Source organism: Ammodytes marinus (assembly GCF_949987685.1).
Source record: "Ammodytes marinus genome assembly, chromosome: 14".
Taxonomy (NCBI): domain Eukaryota; kingdom Metazoa; phylum Chordata; class Actinopteri; order Uranoscopiformes; family Ammodytidae; genus Ammodytes; species Ammodytes marinus.
In genome coordinates this window covers 24,584,411-24,606,212 of record NC_137218.1, presented here as the reverse complement: position 1 = coordinate 24,606,212, position 21,802 = coordinate 24,584,411, and the positions used below count along the sequence as shown (strand labels likewise).

At 41.5% G+C, this 21,802-nt stretch overlaps 4 protein-coding genes across 4 annotated transcripts; 3 read left to right on the top strand and 1 right to left on the bottom strand.

Annotated features, from left to right (window-relative positions):
• Nucleotides 1–1,988: 1,988 nt before the first annotated feature.
• Nucleotides 1,989–2,858, bottom strand: hist2h2l (histone 2, H2, like). The gene has a single exon (XM_080041092.1). It carries the CDS (start codon nt 2,791–2,793, stop codon nt 2,413–2,415), a length of 381 nt encoding a protein of 126 aa, XP_079897218.1. The 5' UTR covers nt 2,794–2,858; the 3' UTR covers nt 1,989–2,412.
• Nucleotides 2,859–3,099: 241 nt separating this feature from the next.
• h2ax1 (H2A.X variant histone family member 1) lies at nt 3,100–4,431 on the top strand. The gene has a single exon (XM_080041704.1). The coding sequence runs from the start codon at nt 3,167–3,169 to the stop codon at nt 3,551–3,553; it is 387 nt and encodes a 128-aa protein (XP_079897830.1). The 5' UTR covers nt 3,100–3,166; the 3' UTR covers nt 3,554–4,431.
• Nucleotides 4,432–5,964: 1,533 nt separating this feature from the next.
• crtam (cytotoxic and regulatory T cell molecule) lies at nt 5,965–14,550 on the top strand. The gene is made up of 11 exons (XM_080040712.1): nt 5,965–5,989; nt 8,345–8,485; nt 8,627–8,779; nt 8,983–9,102; nt 9,899–10,054; nt 10,944–11,198; nt 12,029–12,106; nt 12,296–12,364; nt 12,814–12,963; nt 13,535–13,624; nt 14,303–14,550. The coding sequence occupies exons 2-11, from the start codon at nt 8,368–8,370 to the stop codon at nt 14,476–14,478; spliced, it is 1,365 nt and encodes a 454-aa protein (XP_079896838.1). The 5' UTR covers nt 5,965–5,989; nt 8,345–8,367; the 3' UTR covers nt 14,479–14,550.
• A 1,788-nt stretch (nt 14,551–16,338) lies between these two features.
• On the top strand, nt 16,339–21,368 carry hspa8 (heat shock protein 8). Its single transcript, XM_080040774.1, has 9 exons — nt 16,339–16,459; nt 17,783–17,992; nt 18,408–18,613; nt 18,716–18,868; nt 18,962–19,517; nt 19,731–19,933; nt 20,142–20,340; nt 20,421–20,653; nt 20,929–21,368. The coding sequence occupies exons 2-9, from the start codon at nt 17,788–17,790 to the stop codon at nt 21,127–21,129; spliced, it is 1,956 nt and encodes a 651-aa protein (XP_079896900.1). The 5' UTR covers nt 16,339–16,459; nt 17,783–17,787; the 3' UTR covers nt 21,130–21,368.
• Nucleotides 21,369–21,802: the final 434 nt, after the last annotated feature.

Genomic DNA, 21,802 nt, shown 5'->3' with positions numbered 1-21,802 from the left:
TCACACTTTGAGAGAAAGGCACACCTTTCCAAAACAAAAAACATCCATAACTGTCACCTGAACCACACATCTCCCCCCAGGAACCCTGAGACCTGGTCCGAACAATGGAGTGGAGATGATCTTACACAGAGCTTAGCATTATGTTGGTGTCCTGTTGATCCCCTTTCCCATTCAGCAGTCAAAAGTGTGTCTGGGTGGGTTATAAGCCCCGGGAAACATCTACCATGTACTTTTTCTTAATCCTGAGTGTTGACCTAATATTTTTAAAGTCTTCTCCCGTGAATCATGTTTGGCTCACTCGCATCCGAAGCAGCTTCTTCATTAAAGGACCCATATTGTGCTAATTTTCAGGTTTAAAATTGTAACTTGGCTTGCTACAAAACACTTTTTTCTTGGTGTAGCATCCAAAAGAACCTTTCTATTTCTCACAGTGCCATAGCTGGATCTCCTCTATGCAGCCTCTGTCTGAGACGTTCTGTTTTAGAGTCTCTCTTTAACCCCCTCCCCTTCTAAAAAGCAGTTTGCTCTGAATGGCCCTGAATCTAATTTCCAATTTGAATCTGGGTGTGTGCTTATAACAGCTGGAGGTAGTGCTAAATTAGGTTGGTAATGAGGGGGTGTGGCTTCTCCCCTTATGATGTCATGAGGGGAGTGAAATCTGATTGGTGTTTTTAAAACATGTTTTCAGGTGGGTGACCCATTCAGATGAAAAAAGGAAGGGTTGTCACTATCATAGTAGAAGCAAGTTCACACCAAAGGGGCACCTAGGCTGCCCAAATGCCCCTTCTATGACCTTGGGGTAAGTGCGGGAGGTTCCAGTAGCCAACATGGTTTGAATATAAAGATTTAAAGATGGGCACTTGGGCACTTTGAACTAAAATGACGATGGACCCCCCTTGAGCATATCACTGTAACAGTCCTTTTTGAAATCCCATCACGTTCTACTACTTCAGTGGCCAAGTGACAATAAGGATATAGACATTTAGAGAAACAGCCAAAGATTAACACTACAAATACTAGGTGTTGCTCTATTCCACCAACTCCTCCAGACTGACTGTGAGAAAAAAGGGCGTTCAAATCTTTTTAGAATGTTGGATGTAGTGTCAGGTTTGTCAATTTTGTTATTGCATTATTTTTTAGGTGTTTCAAGTGAAGTTTGAAAGACATTTACAGAGAACAGCCGAAGATTAAAGGCGCACTATGTAACTTTGGTTGTGTCAGAAAAGTGATAATTGTTTATGTCTATTCTCATGCCTGAAGAAACAAACCTTCCTTGCAGGAAACAGGATCCCTGGAACACTGTTTGAAGTTAGAAAGCTTCCTTAAAAGTTACTTTTTCACTTTTCACCGTCTTTGTTTCAGCAGCAGGGCCCACAGTTTTGATTACACATATTCTAGTCTTAAGGCAGTTGCACACCGGGCGCGACGCGAATAAACGGCACGAAAAAGCGAATATTTTGGAAGGTGAATTATGTCGCGTCTCCTTTAGGAAGCCACGTCCCAGAGCCGCAAATTCGCGAAGCGAAATTACGGCGCTAGTGTGGAAGCTTGTATTGACTCTGTATACGTTCAGTAATTATTAAAACGTGTGAATTAATCGCAAGAATAAAACGCGCCCGGTGTGCAAAGGCCTATAGTTTCGGTTCCAGGGGCTTCAACATAATTTAGTTTTAATTTATGATAGAATTATTCAATACTAAGAATCACATGTAGTGGAAATGTGTTTTGTAAACTGACTGCAGGCTCTGCAAATGTAAAACAAATCAAGCTCCCTTGAAACTACGTAGTGCAACTTACAAACACTACAAATACTTGCACCCCACAAACAATTAACCCAAAAAAAGCAGCACCTGTGCCTGTCACCATATTTGACTCCTGCTACCATTAAGTGTTGCTCTATTCCACACCTCCCTTACCGTCTAACCAGGTAGACTACTTAGCGAGAAAATTAATGAGTCACCAGCAGACTACATGTAGAAACAAAGCTGCTCTCTGGCAGGAACTTCTTTAATCTCACAAGGTTTGCTCTTAACTTGACATATATAACCAACTCTGTTGTGTTTCTAAGGTGCACGTATAGCCCATACAGACCAGTATTAGAATAGAGAAAAGGACCATTCCACATTTTTTTAAACAACACTTAGGCTACATTCGTTGGGAATTTATTTAATTTGTTAAAAACGTTATAGATCTCAGAAAAACACACGCACACACACATGAACACGCTAAAACAAGATGGCAGGCTTCAGTTGCAATTGGGATCACCAGACATTCAACGTTATAGGCCTGGGTTCGGTTGCCATTCACTCTCACGCAGTTTGGCCAAAGTAAACACCACCCACAGACGCAGTAAAATAGGGTTTTTACAGACAGTCCTTATATGCGAGTTGCTGTTGTCCGTCTCTAGGCCTACTACTTGGAGCTGGTGTACTTGGTGACGGCCTTGGTGCCCTCGGATACGGCGTGCTTGGCCAGCTCGCCCGGCAGCAGGAGGCGCACGGCGGTCTGGATCTCTCTGGAGGTGATGGTGGAGCGCTTGTTGTAGTGCGCCAGGCGAGACGCTTCCCCGGCGATGCGTTCGAAGATATCGTTGACGAACGAGTTCATAATGCCCATGGCCTTGGAGGAGATGCCTGTGTCCGGGTGCACCTGCTTCAGCACCTTGTATACGTAGATGGCGTAGCTCTCCTTCCTTGTCTTGCGGCGCTTCTTGCCTCCCTTCTTCACGGTTTTGGTCACGGCCTTTTTGGAGCCTTTTTTGGGCGCGGGGGGTGCTTTTGAAGGCTCAGGCATTTTCTCGCTTTCTCTCTCGTTTAAACGTCAGCGAAACAACAGCAAGTTATGGAGACTTTAGTCAGTTTAGGTTAACGCCCACCCGCAAGTAATATGCCCTATTTATAACATGGCTGTGTGCAAATGAGCGTGCGCCATTCCTTCACTGCGATTGGAGCATTCTTCACCAGAGGGCAGTCACTACCGGTGGACGCGCTGTGCCATAGGCCCCATAAGCCGCAGTTGCAGTCGGCCAATCGGGAAAGACTTTGTGGTTTAAAGACCTTTTTTCGCTCACGAATGCATTACGTAAATGGGTCTGAACTCTCCTTCCCTGCGCCAAGCGTGGCCTATATATCTCCACACCAATAACTATTACATTATTTAAGTGATTATGTCTGGTAGAGGGAAAACCGGAGGCAAAGCCCGAGCGAAGGCCAAGTCGCGCTCGTCCCGTGCCGGTCTGCAGTTCCCGGTGGGTCGGGTCCACAGGCTGCTGCGCAAGGGGAACTACGCAGAGAGGGTTGGTGCAGGGGCGCCGGTGTATCTGGCGGCGGTGCTAGAGTACCTGACCGCTGAGATCCTGGAGCTGGCCGGGAACGCCGCGCGCGACAACAAGAAGACGCGCATCATCCCCCGTCACCTGCAGCTGGCCGTGCGTAACGACGAGGAGCTCAACAAGCTGCTGGGCGGAGTGACCATCGCTCAGGGCGGCGTGCTGCCCAACATCCAGGCGGTGCTGCTGCCCAAGAAGACCGAGAAGCCGGCCAAGAGCAAATAGACTCTGGAGGCTGATCATCAGTACGTGTTTGTTCTTTTGGATAACACAATATTTCAGATATGGGTGTGACAATGTTTGGTGGTTTTACACTGAAATCACTCTACAGCACTATCGCTTCTCTTTTGGGACTATTCAGAGACTGCTCAGTCGCCGCTGTTATGATGCAGTTCGTTCTGGAAAACGGGAGGCGCTTTTCAGCAGGCTGGGGATGGATGAAGGGAGAGAATCCACTTCTTAACATGGACCAATTTGGATGGGGACTGGGGAGGGGTTGTATAAAGTTTCGAAGTGCTGCTACAAAATCTGCAAAATTGTTTTTAAATTTTGTATTGTCATTGTTTCAATGTCATGTTTTCTTTGTCAAAGTCGTTCAGCCTTTATTTCTGTTGTTGTTATCATCCGGGGACTTTGCGCTTTGGTCTATGTGAGAGAACAAATGGCCAATTAAAGAGACGCATATTGGCAATGCGCTTTACCTCTCTGGGATTTCTACAGCAGTGGTGCAGTTGAATAATATTATATACATGATGGGGTTCAAATGATCCACATAAGGATTTGACTTGATCCAGCCCAGCACCTTTTGTAAAAGGTGAGATAATGAATAGGCCTACATTATTTAACTTATAGATATCATTATACCTGTCCGGACTGTGTGTGCGCTGAAAAAAAGCATCCAGTGTTTATGCACAGCTTAGGCTCTGTAAATCCACAGTACGTACAGGTAGCCGATCGTAAGGAGTAATTCACTGATTTTGACAACAAGCATTCTCAAGAATTGCTGACTCCACCTTTCAGCAGTCTAAAAATTGTTTACATGTTTACAATATGTGCTTATACTGTATATGCCTTATAATCTCACAATAAATATGTTTATCGTATTATTTACACTTAGAGTCTTATTAACACATATTAATGTTTTAAAATACTCTTATTACTTATTAGTTTTTGCTGTTAAGACTCTTATTGTTTACAATTTCACATTATATTAAAATGTACTATATTAAATGTCTCACCCAGTGACCTGCCATGGCAGCACAAGATCATTGGGATTAATTTTTCATTACATATCACCCGCTGTCACATTATCAACGAGTTGGTGGGGTTCATGGCAACCTCATACTACTTGCTGTAGTTTGGTCTGGCTTTGCAAGTCTAATGACAACCTGACTCTGGCAAGTAAAACTATTTGTGATTCATTCCAGCAGGGGGCAATATCACTCAACGGTCAGGGTAGTAAAGTATGTCTGTTCATTAAGTAGTTTTAGATTAAGTCATATTTTACGAGTATGGTTATATATATGATCAATGAGACATTGTAATAACCTTTTGTTTTGAGCCTTTGATTATTAGGGCATGACACAATCTGTATTTTCTTCAACCGTGACTGTGATGAGCTCGGCCCCCCGTTAGTGGAAGGTAGCCCCTGTTTGGTTCATGTAGTCGTCGATGTAGCCTCCAGTCAGACTGGGTCCTCCCCACTTTCCTTCCGTGAGTGGAAGGCAGCCCCAGATTGGTACGTGTAGTAGTTGACGTCAACTTGGATCGACAAATAAGCTTGTGAGATATGGCTGGTCTCGTGAAGCTAGATTGCGTCTACAAAAACCAATCAGAAGCTTCTTTCCACTAAAAGGGACAAATTTTAGGTCTGAATGGGGGTCCTGATTGGCCGGGTATTTTTTTGGTCGGGCTCCTCGTCCCAGAGATTGGAGAAAGTCCTGACGGATCTGCGGGAGAGTAACAAATGAGACGCGTGCATTAGATCAGGCTGTTCTCACCAGGCTTATACATTTATACTTTTCCCTCTCTCCCTTCATAACTTTCCTTTCACTTGACTTTCCAACTCACACAGGTGGTGTTTGGCTAAGTAGACCTCTCCTCAGGAAACCACAGACCTGAGAGCAGTTTACCTCAGTGACATGGTGGCTTGGTGGTTGGAACTACAGCTGCCCAACCTGAAGTTCAGCAGGAGTTGATTTTAATTGAGAGTTGTATGGTAATAATTAAATCATTATGTTTTAGAAAAACAAAGCACCCTGAAACTGTTCTGGACATTTTATTTAGCCTTCAATGGTGTTTCTATGTCTCTAGTGTAACAACATAACTGTCTCACAGAGAAAATGTTGACTTTTGATAGCACAAAAATTACACATGTAACTAACTTCGATTGTGATCTAAAACAAAATTGTGTAAGTAGTTATATTTTTTTGTGATGAAAATGTGTTAATTGAATAAGCTTTTTGTTGGTCATTAGATCAAATGTCAAACTTTCAAATGATTGAACTATTAACCTATACTTTTACTTTAGGTATCACATGAGATTCCTCCGCATCGAAAAGTCAGTGGAAACCACAGAGCAGTGATGTCACGGAAGGTCCCTGTAGCAGAGTACAAGTAGACTGAGTGATGAGGAAGCGTGGCAGAAGAGTGCGATTGAAAGTGAGTGACAGACATGGTACGAAATCTGCAGCTCAGTGTCCTTATGTTGCTTGTACACGGTGAGTCCTTTACTTAAATACTTCAATACTCGCTGACTGGAAAACTCTCTTGCGGAAAAAAACGTTGAGAATGTTGAAATGAGAATTTAAACCAAATCTGTTCATAAAAAGCTGTGGAAATCAAAACCTGATAGTTTATTGTGGACGTGAGGGTGTATTAACAAACTCTGAAGTTTCTGACAAATCCAATGGCTGCATTTTTCTATTGATCAAAAGCACTGTTGCAAGGGTTGATACTACTTGAGGCATTAGACTTGTACGTTTTATGTGAAGAGCAATTGATTTAGTCATCAATATACATTATATGATTAAATGTGTTAATCACCCTTAAACTTTCTTAATAGTATTATTTTGTTTGAATTAGTTTGAGTATTTTACCCATTTAAGGTGAGATACTGCAGGCAAAAAAGATTTTCTTCAAACATTGGTCAATCTTGAGATTTATGGCTATTCTCAAAATGATTCTGCTTCCATAACGTGACTTATTTCATAATATTTTAAATGAAAGGTCCACAATTAAAATCTAGGTGTTTCTCTGACTAAACCTTGGCTGTTAGCGTCAGTATATTTTTCGTATACAAACATCTTCAACTGGCCATTATTTCAACATTAACTTTTTTTCAATAGTCAGAACCAGAAATCTCTACTTCTAAAGCACTTACATCAACTAAACTTTCCTTAATCATTGTTAGCGGTATTCTGAAGGTTATTGCTGAAGGATTTCTTCATATGTTGTTAAGTGTATGATTTATGATCCATTTTGTTCTGAATAACATGCCGACAATGCATTTTTAAGACCACTACATAGTATTTTTTCATTTATTACAATGAAAAAGGCTGTATCCGAAATCTCTTCTGTAAAACTTTGGACTCTCATATGTTGTAAAAATTTCAAAGATTTTAACTCTGGCTTTATCCAACTCTTAGATTTTAGTATTTGAATAGAGTTGCAAATTTACACAGTTGGATATTGTGAAATTCGCATATTTATTCCAACATTTCTGAAAAATGGTAATACAAGAAATTATTGTTTTATGTTAGTCAGTTTCATAATTATTACATATAAGTTTAAAATGTTACCCTATTCACCTGCAGTGTTTCGCCTTAATTCTGTAAATGTATACGCATGCATGTTTATATAGACTGCATGTCTGCATACAGTATTTGACATTGCATGCATATAGTATTTCCTGTGGAAGCAAATCTTCTTCATAAATTAGGCATTACATTTTAAATAAATGAACAAGGCAATGACTAATAAAAGGTCTAGAAAAAACTCTGGAAAAATATGTTACTGACAGTAAAAATGACACACTATGTTGTTTCCATACACTTGTACAGTGTAAGTAAAGTAATATCTTATACACAGCCCACGCGTGTGAAAAAGGGTTAAAGTTAGGTTCTTGATGACCTATGATTCCACTAGCCCACTGCCCTCTTTGCTGGTCTCGCCCGCACAGTGGTGGTTTTCCAAACAGCTCGTCATTCTCACCCCCCTTTGGAAAGAAAAAGCACCCAGAGCCCCCGGCAACAACCCACAGAATAATGAGATTTTCTCTTTACACCCGCCTTTACTTTCTCTTTCAACGTGAAAGGACTGACCACATCACTTCCTGTCACAACACAAATGCATTAGCTTTGTGACAGGGGGGCTGCTTTTTCCCCCTGTCACACCACCTCTGCACTCAAACACACATACACACACACACACACACACACACACACACACACACACTGGTTGTACGGCTATACTTGTGAGGACATTCATTGGCATAATGTATTGTAGCCCCTAACTTAACCATCAAAAATAATTCTTACTTACTCCCTAACCAAAGATGATTCAACCCTGAAACCTAAAACCTATAGTCTTAACCCTCAAAAAATAATAGGGCCTGTCCCGAAGTGAGAAGAACCATCCAAAATGTCCTCACTTCCCAAAAATGTTCTCACTCTACAGGTCTACAACTGTGGTTCTCACAAAAAAAGTGCACAAGTACACACACACAAACACAAACACATGCACACATCAACAGGCACACACACAAAGTGACCCAGGACAGTGACATAAACAGGAATCGATGAGTCAAACTGTGAGAAACAGGGTTTTGACTTTGGACACCTCAGTATTTGGAGGCGGTTGCTAATCTATTTGTGAACGGTAGTGGGGGAAGCTGCGGGAATTGGTGTTACTTTATGAAATGTTGAATGTTATATTAGACTGTAAAGGGCATGGTGCTCTTACTTACAATAGTGTGAATTTCCGTGGAAATCAATGTTCCTTTGTATTTGATTGCAGTTTCACAAGCAGTGTGGCAGTACATGACTGTGAAAAAGGGTGATACAGTCACCTTCAACTGCCCAATTACCAATGCTCACCTGAACCATGTGGAATGGAGGAACCCTGAAGACTTTACCATGTTTTTCAGTCACAAAAGAGGTAAATACAACACACCTCGTGCTTCAATCACACCAACACATGTACAGTATACGTCTATGCCAAAATTGGGACACATTTACAAGATTCTCTCACTCTTTTTAAGTAAGTATTTTAAACATGTTTTTTCTCCTGACTTCCAAGCTTTAAAAGACAAACGCTACAGCATCGTCAAGCTGTCCAAGACAGAATTCATCGTCAGTGTTTCCAACGTCACCTTCAAAGATGGAGGCAACTTCACATGCTATCAGTATGGCCACCCCCCGACGGAGAGGAAAGTGGAGCTAACAGTCTTAGGTGAGTAGAATGTTGCAATTGGCCGGGACACAGAGAGTTTTATTGTTCAAGCCTACAAAGATATAAAGTTGACAATGACTTGCAGTAATGACTTTAACACCAGAGCTACAACGATGACTTGCCATGATCCTAGCTTTAGTTGGATGAGCATTTTATACTTCTGTTCTGTATTTACATTGGTTTTGGTGTTGATTTTTCTTAAGGTCATCCCAGAATGCAAGTAACAAAGCATGAAGGGAGGACTGTCATAAAATGTACTGCTGAGGGGACCCACTCCCCTCCTGAGATCTACTGGAAATTTGATAACGGGCCAGAAACGCTTGGTGAGTTGATTAAACCTATATAAGTTGTGAACTTGAAATAAATGGCTCCTGTGTGTGCCTTGAAAAAGTCTTAATACACAGCCTAGGCTCTGTAAATGGGCATGTTACTAGCTATGGTGGACCCTCTTTGTATACTTTGTATGTTTGCATACCAGTTTACAGAGCCTAGACTATGAATTAACAGCTGGTCTGTTTTTTGAGCCCACACAGTATATACAGGTAGCAGTTAATGAGAAGATATTCACTGATTTGACAAAAAGGGATTTTGACAACAAGCTTTCTCTAGATTTTTTTTTATTTTTTTTTTTTAAGATATTTTTTTGGCATTTTCATGCTCCATTGACAGTGTAGAGACAGAGTTGAAATGGGGCAGAGAGGGGAGTGACATGCAGAGAACGAGGTCCGCTGGTGGCCGAGGCCCATGGGGGGGACGCCCTACCAACTGAGCTAAGGGCGCCCCTTTCTCTAGAATTGTTGACTCCACCTTTGGAGTAGCTGGCCTACACTTGTCTCTCTTTTTCATGAAACATTCTCAGTCGTGTAGCACTGTGTAGAACAGTTTACACGGAAGAAACAAGCAATCTGATCCATGTCTCATTGTGTCCAATAGTTTTGTGCAAAGTATAGTGCACATACGTGGAGTTTCTTGTAGCTTGAATTGTCTTTGGATTATACAATGTGAAGTGTAAAACGTGATATTCATCAAAGGTCTCAGCAATGTCTTGGCATTCTGATGTAACTTGTTTTTAAGTACGGAGAAATTGATACTAATGGCTGTACCTGTTCCATTCCCCAGCTCATGTCCATGTCATACGTGAAGGTAAAAAACACACCTCAGTGGCTACGATAGATGTTCAACCAGTGAAGAACAGGACCACTGTGAAATGCCTCATTCGCCATCCAGCGCTGCACTCAAAACCTCTGATGAACTTTGTCAAAATTGGACGAAACCGTGAGTATACAATTCATTTAATCTGAAAATAATTATCTCTGTCTTATTTGCACCCAGTAAGAGCTATAGCAATAAACATAATGCCAATTGATAGAAAAGACCCTTGTATGAGCCAAAACTTGTTTACTTAACATACTTCTGCATAAATAGTGTTGTTTGAGGAACTGCGAAACCATAGTTGTGTCGTCACAGAACAGGGAAAGCACTGGGAAGGTTTTCCCTCATGACACTCACTGACCACTAGACTCTTAGAAAAAAAATGTGTATTTCCTCTTTTTGTGTGTTGTAAATAGTCTGGTTTCATCTACTCTGAAAAAAGATCTGTGATTAGCAGAATGTTAAGTTCAGCATGAATTTTCACTTTGCTTTTCGGAGAATTGAATGCAAAATGCACTTTTTCATCTTTGTTTTTCAACATTAATATGGTTAACGCTGGTGTGACAAGAGACTCCCAAAGTATGATAAAAAAAACCCTCTCTTTCTTTTCTTCACCCCCACCTGTCTGAAAACCTGTGTTCAAAAACACCAGTTGACCACACCCCCTCATTACCAACCTAACTTAGCACTACCTCCACCTGTGATAAGCCACACCCCTAAATACCCCTGAATCTAACTGGCAGTTAGATTCAGATTGCCAGTTACTGCCAGTGCCAATCAGAGCAGACTGGACTTTTTGGACTTTAACAAGACTGGCTTTAAAACGGAGCGTTTCAGACAGAGGCTGAGAAGAGAAGAGATTCAGCAATGGCACTGTGAGAAATATAAAGGGTTTTTTGGACGTGACACCATGAAAACAGTTTCTAGTAAACACACAACAATTGTAATTTTGTACCTGAAATGAGCATAATTTGTGACCTTTAACAATGTAAACCCCCCCTCTCTGTCACAGATACAAAGGCCCGCCGCACAAATACGAGCACTTCACCCACGGCTCGGCCTCAGAGGTCAACAGATGTGCCGATAACAACAACCAGCTGGGCCAGACATGGGAGAACTACAGTGCACCCAGCAACAACAGATGTGAATGGGCCTTCATCAGAGACCACATTAAAGTTATCAACTGTTCACTCCAATGAGCCAAAGACAGCCACTGGATTTCCTCTGAACCCCGTTACTTCCACACCCTCACATCTCAACACTATCGGTGAGTGAAACTGGTTTAATTGTGTGTATGATTTTTTGGGCCGGCAGCTTTTAGCGACAAAATAGCCACAACTATTGGATAAAAGAATGACACAGTAAAAGTCTGCATAATGAAAAAAGTAATTTTAATGTGACAGAATATAGTAAATGTCAAATCAGTTCAAATTGTAAATTATGACAGCCTTAAAGACCCAAGACTGATAAAAACATATAAAAGAGATTCTGGAGGATGCTTGTTGTCAAAATCCCTCTTTGTAGCAGATCGTGAGGAGATATTCACCTACTGTATATACTCATCCTTTAAAACAAATAATGTCTAGATGAATTTGTTGTGTATCTAAAAAAGGAAAGTTAAATCTACACGGAAATACTCTTGTGGATAAATGAACATTTAATGGGTTGACTCTATGCTACTTATATATTGCTCTTTAAAATAAATATACAGTATAAAAAAACAAAGCAGCCCTTGAGATGGAAACTATATCTCATTTAGATCAGTCGCTTAACCACCACTGTAGTTCTGATACCACCACCAACAGATATGTTTCCTGTGACGGAAGTCTAAGAGTGTGAAACTCACTTGTGTTCATTCAAACATTAATACTTGAAAATCAGATGGGCTACTTTTTTTTTTACCTTAACATAAAATGGTAACGTAATAGGTGACATAATTTTCTAGGAAGGGAGCCTATCACTACTCTTTACACCACACTGCTCTTAACACAAAAGAACAATTGGTCATAAAGAAATAATTTAAGTTACACAGAACCCCCCGCTGTGCTTCCCAAATAACATCCAGTTATTCATCTGCTTTTCTCCATTGTTTTGTAGAGGACTCTGGAACCTCTGCATCTTCAGGATCAACCAGAAGGAACAATGACACCAGCACTAATGCCACAAGCACAACAGGTGAGCCATGTCAAGTGTGTTGTATTGCAAGAATATAGTCGAGATTACTCTTGAAAAATGTCTGTCTGATGCCATCTAGTGGTAATTCTGAACAACTACAATTGAATGGTTTCATAAAGAACAGGCCTGATGTTAGTAGCCTAAGCCTGTGTAAATTATTCTTTCTTCCATCTCTACTATTCTCTAAAGGCTGGATATCTGTGTCTGAGACAACAGAGGAGATCACACCCCATAACCATACAGAGGGAAACAGTACAGGTAATTCACACTCAGTCTTAAAGGTGGAGACAGCTATTCTGGAGAACGCTTGTTGTCAAAGTCACTTCAACCTCGAAATCCGTGAATATATCCTCACGATCCGTGCTGAAAGAAATGTTGTTAATTCACAGCCTACGCTCTGTAAATGGTCATCTAGCCTACATAAAGGGGCCCACGGTAGATAGCTACACCAGTTTACAGAGCCTAGGCTGTGTGTCATCAAAACCAGATTTCTTTTCAGCGCGCACACACACACACAGACAGGTAGAGATCATGAGGAGATATTCCCTGATTTTGACAAAAAGTGATTTTCCAAGATCACTGACTCCACTTTCAATGTTCAGGATCTCTGGTATGAAAATGATTAATGAGATAACATGTCTTGCCTCATGTCATAAGATAGTATGTCTTTTTCTGACCCACCTACCCTCATCCTGTCTATTCACCAGGGAGCTTTAATGACCCAATAACACGGACAGGATCCAGAGGAAGTTCATCAGTACTGGTTTTCCTGGTGACAAGCCTGATCTTCTGTCTGCTGGTTGTGGTCATTTTCTTTGCCATCAAGCTGAGGAGAGCACACATCTTGTGGAGGAGAGGTGAGCAGCCAATAATCCCTTTTCAGTGAATGATATTTAAAGGTGGAGTGCGTGATTCTGGAGAATACCTGTCGTCAAAATCACTTGAATATCTCCTCACGATCAGCTACCTCTCCGCTACTGTGTGTCAGGTGTTAATACACAGCCTAGGCTCTGCAAACTGGCATGTAAGCAAAGGGTATGTCAACAAAGGGGGCCCACCGTAGCTATCAACATACCTGTTTACAGAGCCTGGGCTGTGTTTTAACGCCAGATTAATTTTCAGCGCACAAACAGTACATGTGAGGAGATATTCACTGATTTTGGAAAAAAGCAGTCTCCAGAATCACTGTCTCCACCTTTAATCGCATCAACAACATCCCACTAAAGCTGTTGTTAGTTTTAACTTCAGTCACAGACAGCAGTTTATTTATTAGGCAGATGCTTTGTGCTGGGTTTTTTTACCATGTGTATCCAGAAATAGCTTTAAAACGCTGCAATGATTAGTACAAGCAATGGACTTTCCTATTGCAAACCCAGAAGTACTTGTAGTATTCACAAAAAAAACATATGACAGTTTTTATTGTTACAGAGAATGAAGAGTCAGCAGATCCATCAGAGGAGAGCAGTAAATCAAAGTCAAGCCAGGAAGAGAGAAACGTCCAGGGACAACGGCGAAGAGGTAAGCTCATGATTCAGCACTTCCGTACCACAACAAGGAATATGGAAATGTACTGAGACACATTGGTGCCAGCAAAGACTGCAATGCAACAGCAAATATCTATTTAATCCGTCTCACATGACAATGCTTCCTGAAATTAAACATGGATCATATTAAGACAATTGTTTGCTAAAAAAAACATGGCTGGGTGACCATTATTGGCCAGCCTGGGGAAAGTAGTGGTAGTGTACCAATCCGGCCACAAAGGTCACTTGAACCCCAGATTTATGAGAAAGCTGTATTAGGATCACAATCAGAAATGATGGGTTGAATTCAGAACTACCAAACATCTATTTATATTACGGTGGAAGACTTCAGGTGAATAGGCCATAGTTAAAATCAGAGTTGAATCGAATTTAAGATGGAAATACAAACACAAACAGACGAGGTTTAGTCAAAGAACCCCTAAATGTATTTTGGACCTTTGATATATAATATTTAAGAAGACGTGTTGACAGGGCTTGAAAAATCAGTTTTCGCCTGCAGTGTATCGCATTAACAGTATATTAGAAACTACATTGATTTCTAGTCAGCCCTTCTTTTATTGCTGTTTTTTACAGTACAGTCTGTGTGTTCCTTGTTTGTTCAACTTATCACTGATTGTATGCTCTCTCTCTTCTCTCTCTCTGTTTCAAACAGGGCTCTTTAACACTGCATTCACACAATACGTCGTTGAAAGACCAGCAGTGATAACCTCAGTGATAAACACAGCAGCGATGGAGGCAGGAGAGGGTGTAAAAAAAGAGCAGCCTTCTCAACCTCAAGCCCTGGGACAAGCTGCAGCCAAATGTGACATAAAGGAGACAGAGCTATAAATATCTGTAATATACAGCATATGATGCCAGCAATATCCACAGTACCATGGTGTGCCTACACGATCAGCTAAATAGCCTTTCACACATAATGTATTTTTCCACAGATTTGAATGTGGTAACACAATGCTTATAACTGTAGTAGCCTACTGTCCGTACTCTGTAAATAATGTATATATACATTTTGTTTAAATGCACCAATAAATTATATTTTGCAGTAAGATAATGGCATAATTTTTTTTTATTTAGTTATGTTGAAGTGAAATATAAATTATGTTTTTGCATATTTGCATAGCTGTCTTTAACAATTTTTCGTAAAGTGGTATCATCTTGCGCGACGTGACATTTCAAATCCTTTTCGAGTGTTAATTCATCAGTTTAACATAGTCTCCACATGTATCCTGTCATGTGTAAAACTATAAACTATGCCCCAAACATGCTCCATAGAGGGCCATGTGGGGGGCTTCTCTTTTTGTTTCAACTTTTATTTTGTTAATTTATCACATGCTCAACAATTACAGGCACAGCCGTAAAGACATAACAAGACATACAGGGCAAAGAGAAATAATAGCCTTACTAAGTAAAAAAAATAACTATTGTGATTTCTCACTATATTGAAGACAAACAAGGCACCTGTAAAACCTAAAGCTAGGTATTTATAACACAGCTGTCAACATAACTGAAGAAACCGTGTAACTTAAATTAAGAAGCAAATCATCTATTTTTAAATATCGGTTAAATTTGTATGCCTCAATAATTATAGATGGAGATAAGCTTATAAATATGCCTACTTCAAAAGCAGATATTAAAAATCTACATTTGATATAATTTTGCCACTATATTTAAATTATTAAAAGGATATTCATCCTTTGTTTCTTTAGAGTGCATGTTTTAATAGTTGTAATACAAAGAAGAAACATGAACAAGGGTTGTTAAATGACAATAAAGTAGGCCTATAGGCCTAGACATGAATTGTAATACGTTTACAATAAATTACCATTTTTCCTCAGTCTTGACTGTTTCGCTGGATCATGTAAGTAAGCGAAACTCCTACATAACACATAGGGCCTACACAACATCGCTGCTGTTGTCAGTTATAAGAGGTATAAATGATAAGCTCTATATCGCCCTCTTGAGGACTGACGTTTGTTGGCGCCACTACTCACTGCATAAGCGCACGTTGAGGACGTAAACTGGTGCAGCGCATTTATGCCGGCTGGGCATCTGTTATACAAGGTGATGAGATGAGCATCTCACGTTCACCTACTTATTTTGGTTTCGGGCCCTAAACCGTAACAGTACCGTGTTGTTTTACAGAAACTAGCTGAAAAGAACATGTTGCCCTTTGTTTCCCAGTCCTGGTCGAATGGGAAACAAAGGGCAGTACATTACAGCGGCTGAAAACATAGCCTACAATATCATATTAGACAGTATACATTCTTTCAAAACTACATCACAAACTAAGAAAAAACACTCAAATAAAGATTATGTTCAGTGTTTATTCCAGTCGTTTGAAAACCTGGTCATTTTGGTTGTTAGATCGCATGTAGTAGTAGGACTTTGTAACCACCCTGAGCTTTACTTAGATTTCCTCAATAGAATATTAGTATAAACGCAGTGTCCTACTGATACGCATACATACTTCTGATATAAAATGGTCATACTCATATGCCTGAGTACATCTTGTATTTCTAGACAAAGATACCGCCGGCCATGCTGTCATTTATAGCGATTCAAAGCGATTACGGAAGAATTAACACCAGATAATAAAACAGGAAGTGGGCTGGCTATACGAAACGTCATTGGTTGACCGTTGAGGAAAGACTCAGAGACTCGACGTCTGATTGGCTACTTTGCCGGTGATATATAAGGTTGAGAATAACGTCCTTCCTCCTTTTCCCTTCTCATACCGGCAAGGACGAGTCATCCTCGCCGCGGCCCAAACCGACCCAACATCAAAAGTCATCATCGGTTTAACAATTCGGTAAGTTATTCTTTGATTAGTCCCTAATACTACGCTTTTATTTGAGCAAAATGTTCCATATCCCTCGTGGGTTGCGTCGGTGGCGCGAACAACCTAGTATTTTGCTTGGTCACTATTCGCTGGCAAAGCATACAGAATGTGATTTTTGGCTGTAAACGATATGGATGATTGTAATGAATATGCTTGTAACGGGTCTGTCCCGGAATGTCCTTTCGGTCATTAGCGTTTGCTAACGTTGGCTACAGAATCAAAGCGGGTAGGGTGGGGGTATGGATCACAAGATGTTCGAGAATGTTCTCGAACTAACTGTCAAGCTAGCCGTAACCTGCTTCCGGTCTTCTTTCAGAACAAAAGTCCCATGGTCTAGTTATGAGTCTTAACTTAAGCTTTTTTAAGGCATCGGTTCCCTTCGGATTAACTGTTGATTTTAAATTGGTCAGGGATAATGCTTTCATTGGTCTACTGCTGTGATATTGAAGATAACGTGGCTTTTATCAATATCCGGCTTTATCCATATGCGGTAACTTGATGTCCCATTTGTCACGTGGTCAGATATGGCGCCATGCGCTCAGAGCCAGATATTTTGCAGTCAAGTTACCCCTTACACTTATTATTTATGAAAACAAATGCTAATTTGTAAATACAGTAAATTGCATATATGTTCTAAATTATTATTTTTTAATCCAACGGACTATTTTGCACCTAGAGCGACATTAAAGGTGCAGTGTGTAATATGACACCATCAAGAAAGTTCTACAAAGTTCTAGAATGCAACACTCCCAGGGTAACCCCACCCCTTTCGAATAATAACAGAAGCTACATTGGCCTTCAAGGACAAGAACAATTCTAAATTTTAAACAATGCACCTGATGACATTCCAACTATGACACTTTCAAGATGGCGGCACAAGGCCTTGGTCCAAAATATGCAGAAATATGGAGATATATGAGACCCTTTCTAAGGGAAAAAAAAAAAAAAAAAAAAAAAAAATCAGCTGTTATGCACTAAATTAAATGTACTTATGGATATTATAATTACTTTCTACAAAATCTGCTAGGAAATAAAACCCAAAATTCTACACACTGCAGGTTTAAAACATTTTAAAGTGCAGAATGGTTTGAGACTTGGACTGGATTGATAAAACCATTTCATTAAGTGTCACTATTGATGTTCCAGCTCCTTAATACTACCACATATTTAATATTAATTTACAACTGGTATATTAGCTGGTGTTGTGGACTGAATGATGTTTGGGAAACTGAAATGTCTCTCTGAATTGTACAATATCAAATTAACTTTATTTTTCTCTCCCCCTCTTATTAGGAATCATGTCTAAGGGACCAGCTGTCGGTATCGATCTAGGGACCACCTACTCCTGTGTTGGTGTGTTCCAGCATGGCAAAGTTGAAATCATCGCCAACGACCAGGGCAACAGGACCACGCCCAGCTATGTTGCATTCACAGATAGTGAAAGGCTGATCGGCGATGCAGCCAAGAATCAGGTCGCCATGAACCCCACCAACACAGTCTTCGGTAAGAATACTTTATTTAGTGCTCAACTATTGTGATAGTGGTTTTTATGTCATTCTTGTCCAGCTTACTGAAAAACAGATTTATCAAGTACTTTGAAATGCTTAACCTCGGCTGTGACTGTGCAACATATTTTACTGGTACCTCAGTCAATTTGCAAAATGTGGGCGACCCGTTTTAACTTCCTAATTGAAGGCAAGAATGACATAACAGCAAAATACTAAATGGTCCTACGTTAAACTATTAAAGCACTATTCACTGTGATGACGATTATTCCTGCCATTCGTAGTTTCCACCAGAGGTCGAAAGACCAAAGATGGCCCAATACCTTCCTTGGATGTCTGAGTGATCTTCTTAATTGAATAAAATCTCTTGGATAAGTGCCCTTCTCTTTTGATAACAAGCCTGTGTTTTGCAGATGCCAAACGACTGATCGGCCGCAAGTTTGAGGACGCAACTGTACAGTCAGACATGAAGCACTGGCCATTTGAAGTAGTCAATGACAGCACCCGCCCCAAGGTTCAAGTTGAATACAAGGGTGAGACTAAGTGCTTCTACCCAGAGGAGATCTCGTCTATGGTGCTGGTTAAGATGAAGGAGATTGCTGAAGCCTACCTCGGAAAAGTACGTTTTATTTGACATGGCCTTTGACACATTTCCATATATGTGTATATATATATTTTTTAATTATAAATGATATTAATGTTTGGCTTGTTTCCTTTTTAGACTGTCAACAATGCTGTTATTACCGTGCCCGCCTACTTCAACGACTCCCAGCGTCAGGCAACTAAGGATGCTGGCACAATCTCTGGCCTCAATGTTCTGCGTATCATCAATGAGCCAACAGCTGCTGCCATCGCCTATGGGTTGGACAAGAAGGTAAGACGCGCGGAACAATTATTTCTATACCTGTATGTGCATGATCAAATTTAGGCAGTCGAGTAAAAAATGACCACCGATTTTCAATTCCAGGTCGGCGCTGAAAGGAACGTTCTCATCTTTGATCTCGGTGGCGGCACTTTCGACGTGTCCATCCTGACCATCGAAGACGGTATCTTTGAAGTAAAGTCCACCGCCGGAGACACTCATCTTGGCGGAGAAGATTTCGACAACCGCATGGTCAACCATTTCATCGCAGAGTTCAAGCGCAAGTTCAAGAAGGACATCAGTGACAACAAGAGGGCCGTCCGTCGTCTGCGCACAGCTTGCGAGAGGGCAAAGCGCACACTGTCTTCCAGCACCCAGGCCAGCATTGAAATCGACTCCCTCTATGAGGGAGTGGACTTCTACACCTCCATCACCAGGGCTCGCTTCGAGGAGCTCAACGCAGACCTCTTCCGTGGCACCCTGGACCCCGTGGAGAAGTCTCTGCGCGACGCCAAGATGGACAAAGGGCAGATCCACGACATCGTGTTGGTCGGAGGCTCCACCCGTATCCCCAAGATCCAGAAGCTGCTCCAGGATTTCTTCAACGGAAAGGAACTCAACAAGAGCATCAATCCAGATGAGGCCGTGGCTTATGGAGCTGGTAAGTGGAATGGAAGCAGGTCATTCCCTTTTTTTAAAGGCGGAGGCTTGTCGTCAAAATCAGCGAGATATACTCACTGATATTGACAACAACTTTCTCCAGAATCGCTGACTCCACTCCATTATACAAGCAGCACAACTGGGCCCTCATGACCTCACATTGAGTTTCAAACTAATACTTGCCTAGAAGGTTAACCGTAGTTTCTCTTTGCAGCTGTCCAGGCCGCCATCCTGTCCGGTGACAAGTCAGAGAATGTGCAGGACTTGCTGCTTCTCGACGTCACCCCTCTGTCCCTGGGTATTGAGACCGCTGGAGGCGTCATGACCGTCCTCATCAAACGTAACACCACCATTCCAACCAAGCAGACCCAGACCTTCACCACCTACTCCGACAACCAGCCCGGTGTGCTCATCCAGGTAAACAGACAAAGCAATCATACTATAAATTGTCTCAATTTCGCAGTGATGACGTTTATTCCTGCCATTCGTAGTTTCCACCAGAGGTCGAAAGACCAAAGATGGCCCTGACCTTCCTTGGATGTCTGAGCGAAATAAAGTTGTGTAGTGTACTGAATACACGTGTCAAACATGTCTGCTAACCCCCTTTACACCATCTTCTCAACAGGTTTATGAGGGTGAGCGTGCCATGACCAAGGACAACAACCTGCTGGGCAAGTTTGAGCTGACAGGCATCCCTCCTGCTCCCCGTGGCGTCCCCCAGATCGAGGTGACATTCGATATCGACGCCAACGGCATCATGAACGTCTCCGCTGTGGACAAGAGCACCGGCAAGGAGAACAAGATCACCATCACCAATGACAAGGGTGAGTTTTGACTTGACTTCTAGCACCATCTCAAATGTTCTGTACCACAGATTCTGACCATGTGGATTTTTTTACCTCAGGTCGCCTCAGCAAGGAAGACATTGAGCGCATGGTCCAGGAGGCCGAGCAGTACAAGCATGAGGATGACTCCCAGCGTGACAAGGTGTCATCTAAGAACGCCCTGGAGTCCTACGCCTTCAACATGAAGTCCACCGTGGAGGATGAGAAACTCGCCGGCAAGATCAGTGACGACGACAAGACCAAGATCTTGGAGAAGTGCAACGAGGTCATCGCCTGGCTGGACAAGAACCAGGTAAATACATTTGTTGGTCTTCTGTATTGACATTGTTGACGGGAATAACCTTGAGATGAACCCATTTTGTTTTAAAAGGGGTCCTTTTCGACAAAATAAAATACAGTAGAACCCACAAGCGTAATGAAAGCTTTACATTAATCTTGCACACAATATTTATATTGTAGAGGTAAATACATGTGGGGGGGGGGGGGGTGGGGGAAGAGATGGTATAAATGATTTTTGGCTACATTGACGTGAATTACCTGAATACTAAAATGTTATATTTTTTGCAGACTGCCGAGAAAGAAGAGTACGAGCATCAACAGAAAGAGCTCGAGAAGGTGTGCAACCCCATCATCACCAAGCTGTACCAGAGCGCTGGTGGCATGCCCGGCGGTATGCCAGAGGGCATGGCCGGTGGCTTCCCCGGAGCCGGTGGCGCAGCTCCCGGTGGCGGTGGATCATCCGGACCAACCATTGAGGAGGTCGACTAAACATTCCATCACTCCACACTCCTGAGAAGTGTTCTAAAGAAAGTAACCCTCGTAAGCACATGACAACAAGCTGTCGAGTGTAATATAAAATAAAACCAGGGTTCAGGGATCACAATTTATTGCATTGTTTGCGACAAAACTGGGAACAACTTGTTGGCACAGTGTTGGGCTGTCAGCTCACGTCTGGCTTAGAGTTTTATAAACTCATGTCAATAAAAAAAAAATCTTGTAACCCTCAACCTTTTCTCTCAATGTTTATTTTTTTTCTGCTCTGCAAAGGACCTCCACTTTCAGCTGATTTTTATTTGTTTCAGGGCAATGCACATTAATGAACATGTACAGCAGTACACGTAAAGATGCCAGATTGTAGCCCGGGGGCTAATTTCCATCTGTAGTCCATTAGACAGGTTGATGTTACAATAAAAATGACAAAGATATACAATACAAATGCGGAGAAACAAAAGTAAAACGGGATAATTCATTAGTAGGTTAAACAGATAAACAACTTATAAGGTACAGCATACATTTAGAGGTGGTTGCATCTTTGGTTAGTTCTTAGCAATACCTTTACTACTTGATATTGAGCCACTTCATATGTTTTGAATGGGGTCAGTTTAATTAAGTTGTCGAAATGGCTGCATTAAAGGTGCAGTCAATGATTCTGGAGAAGGCT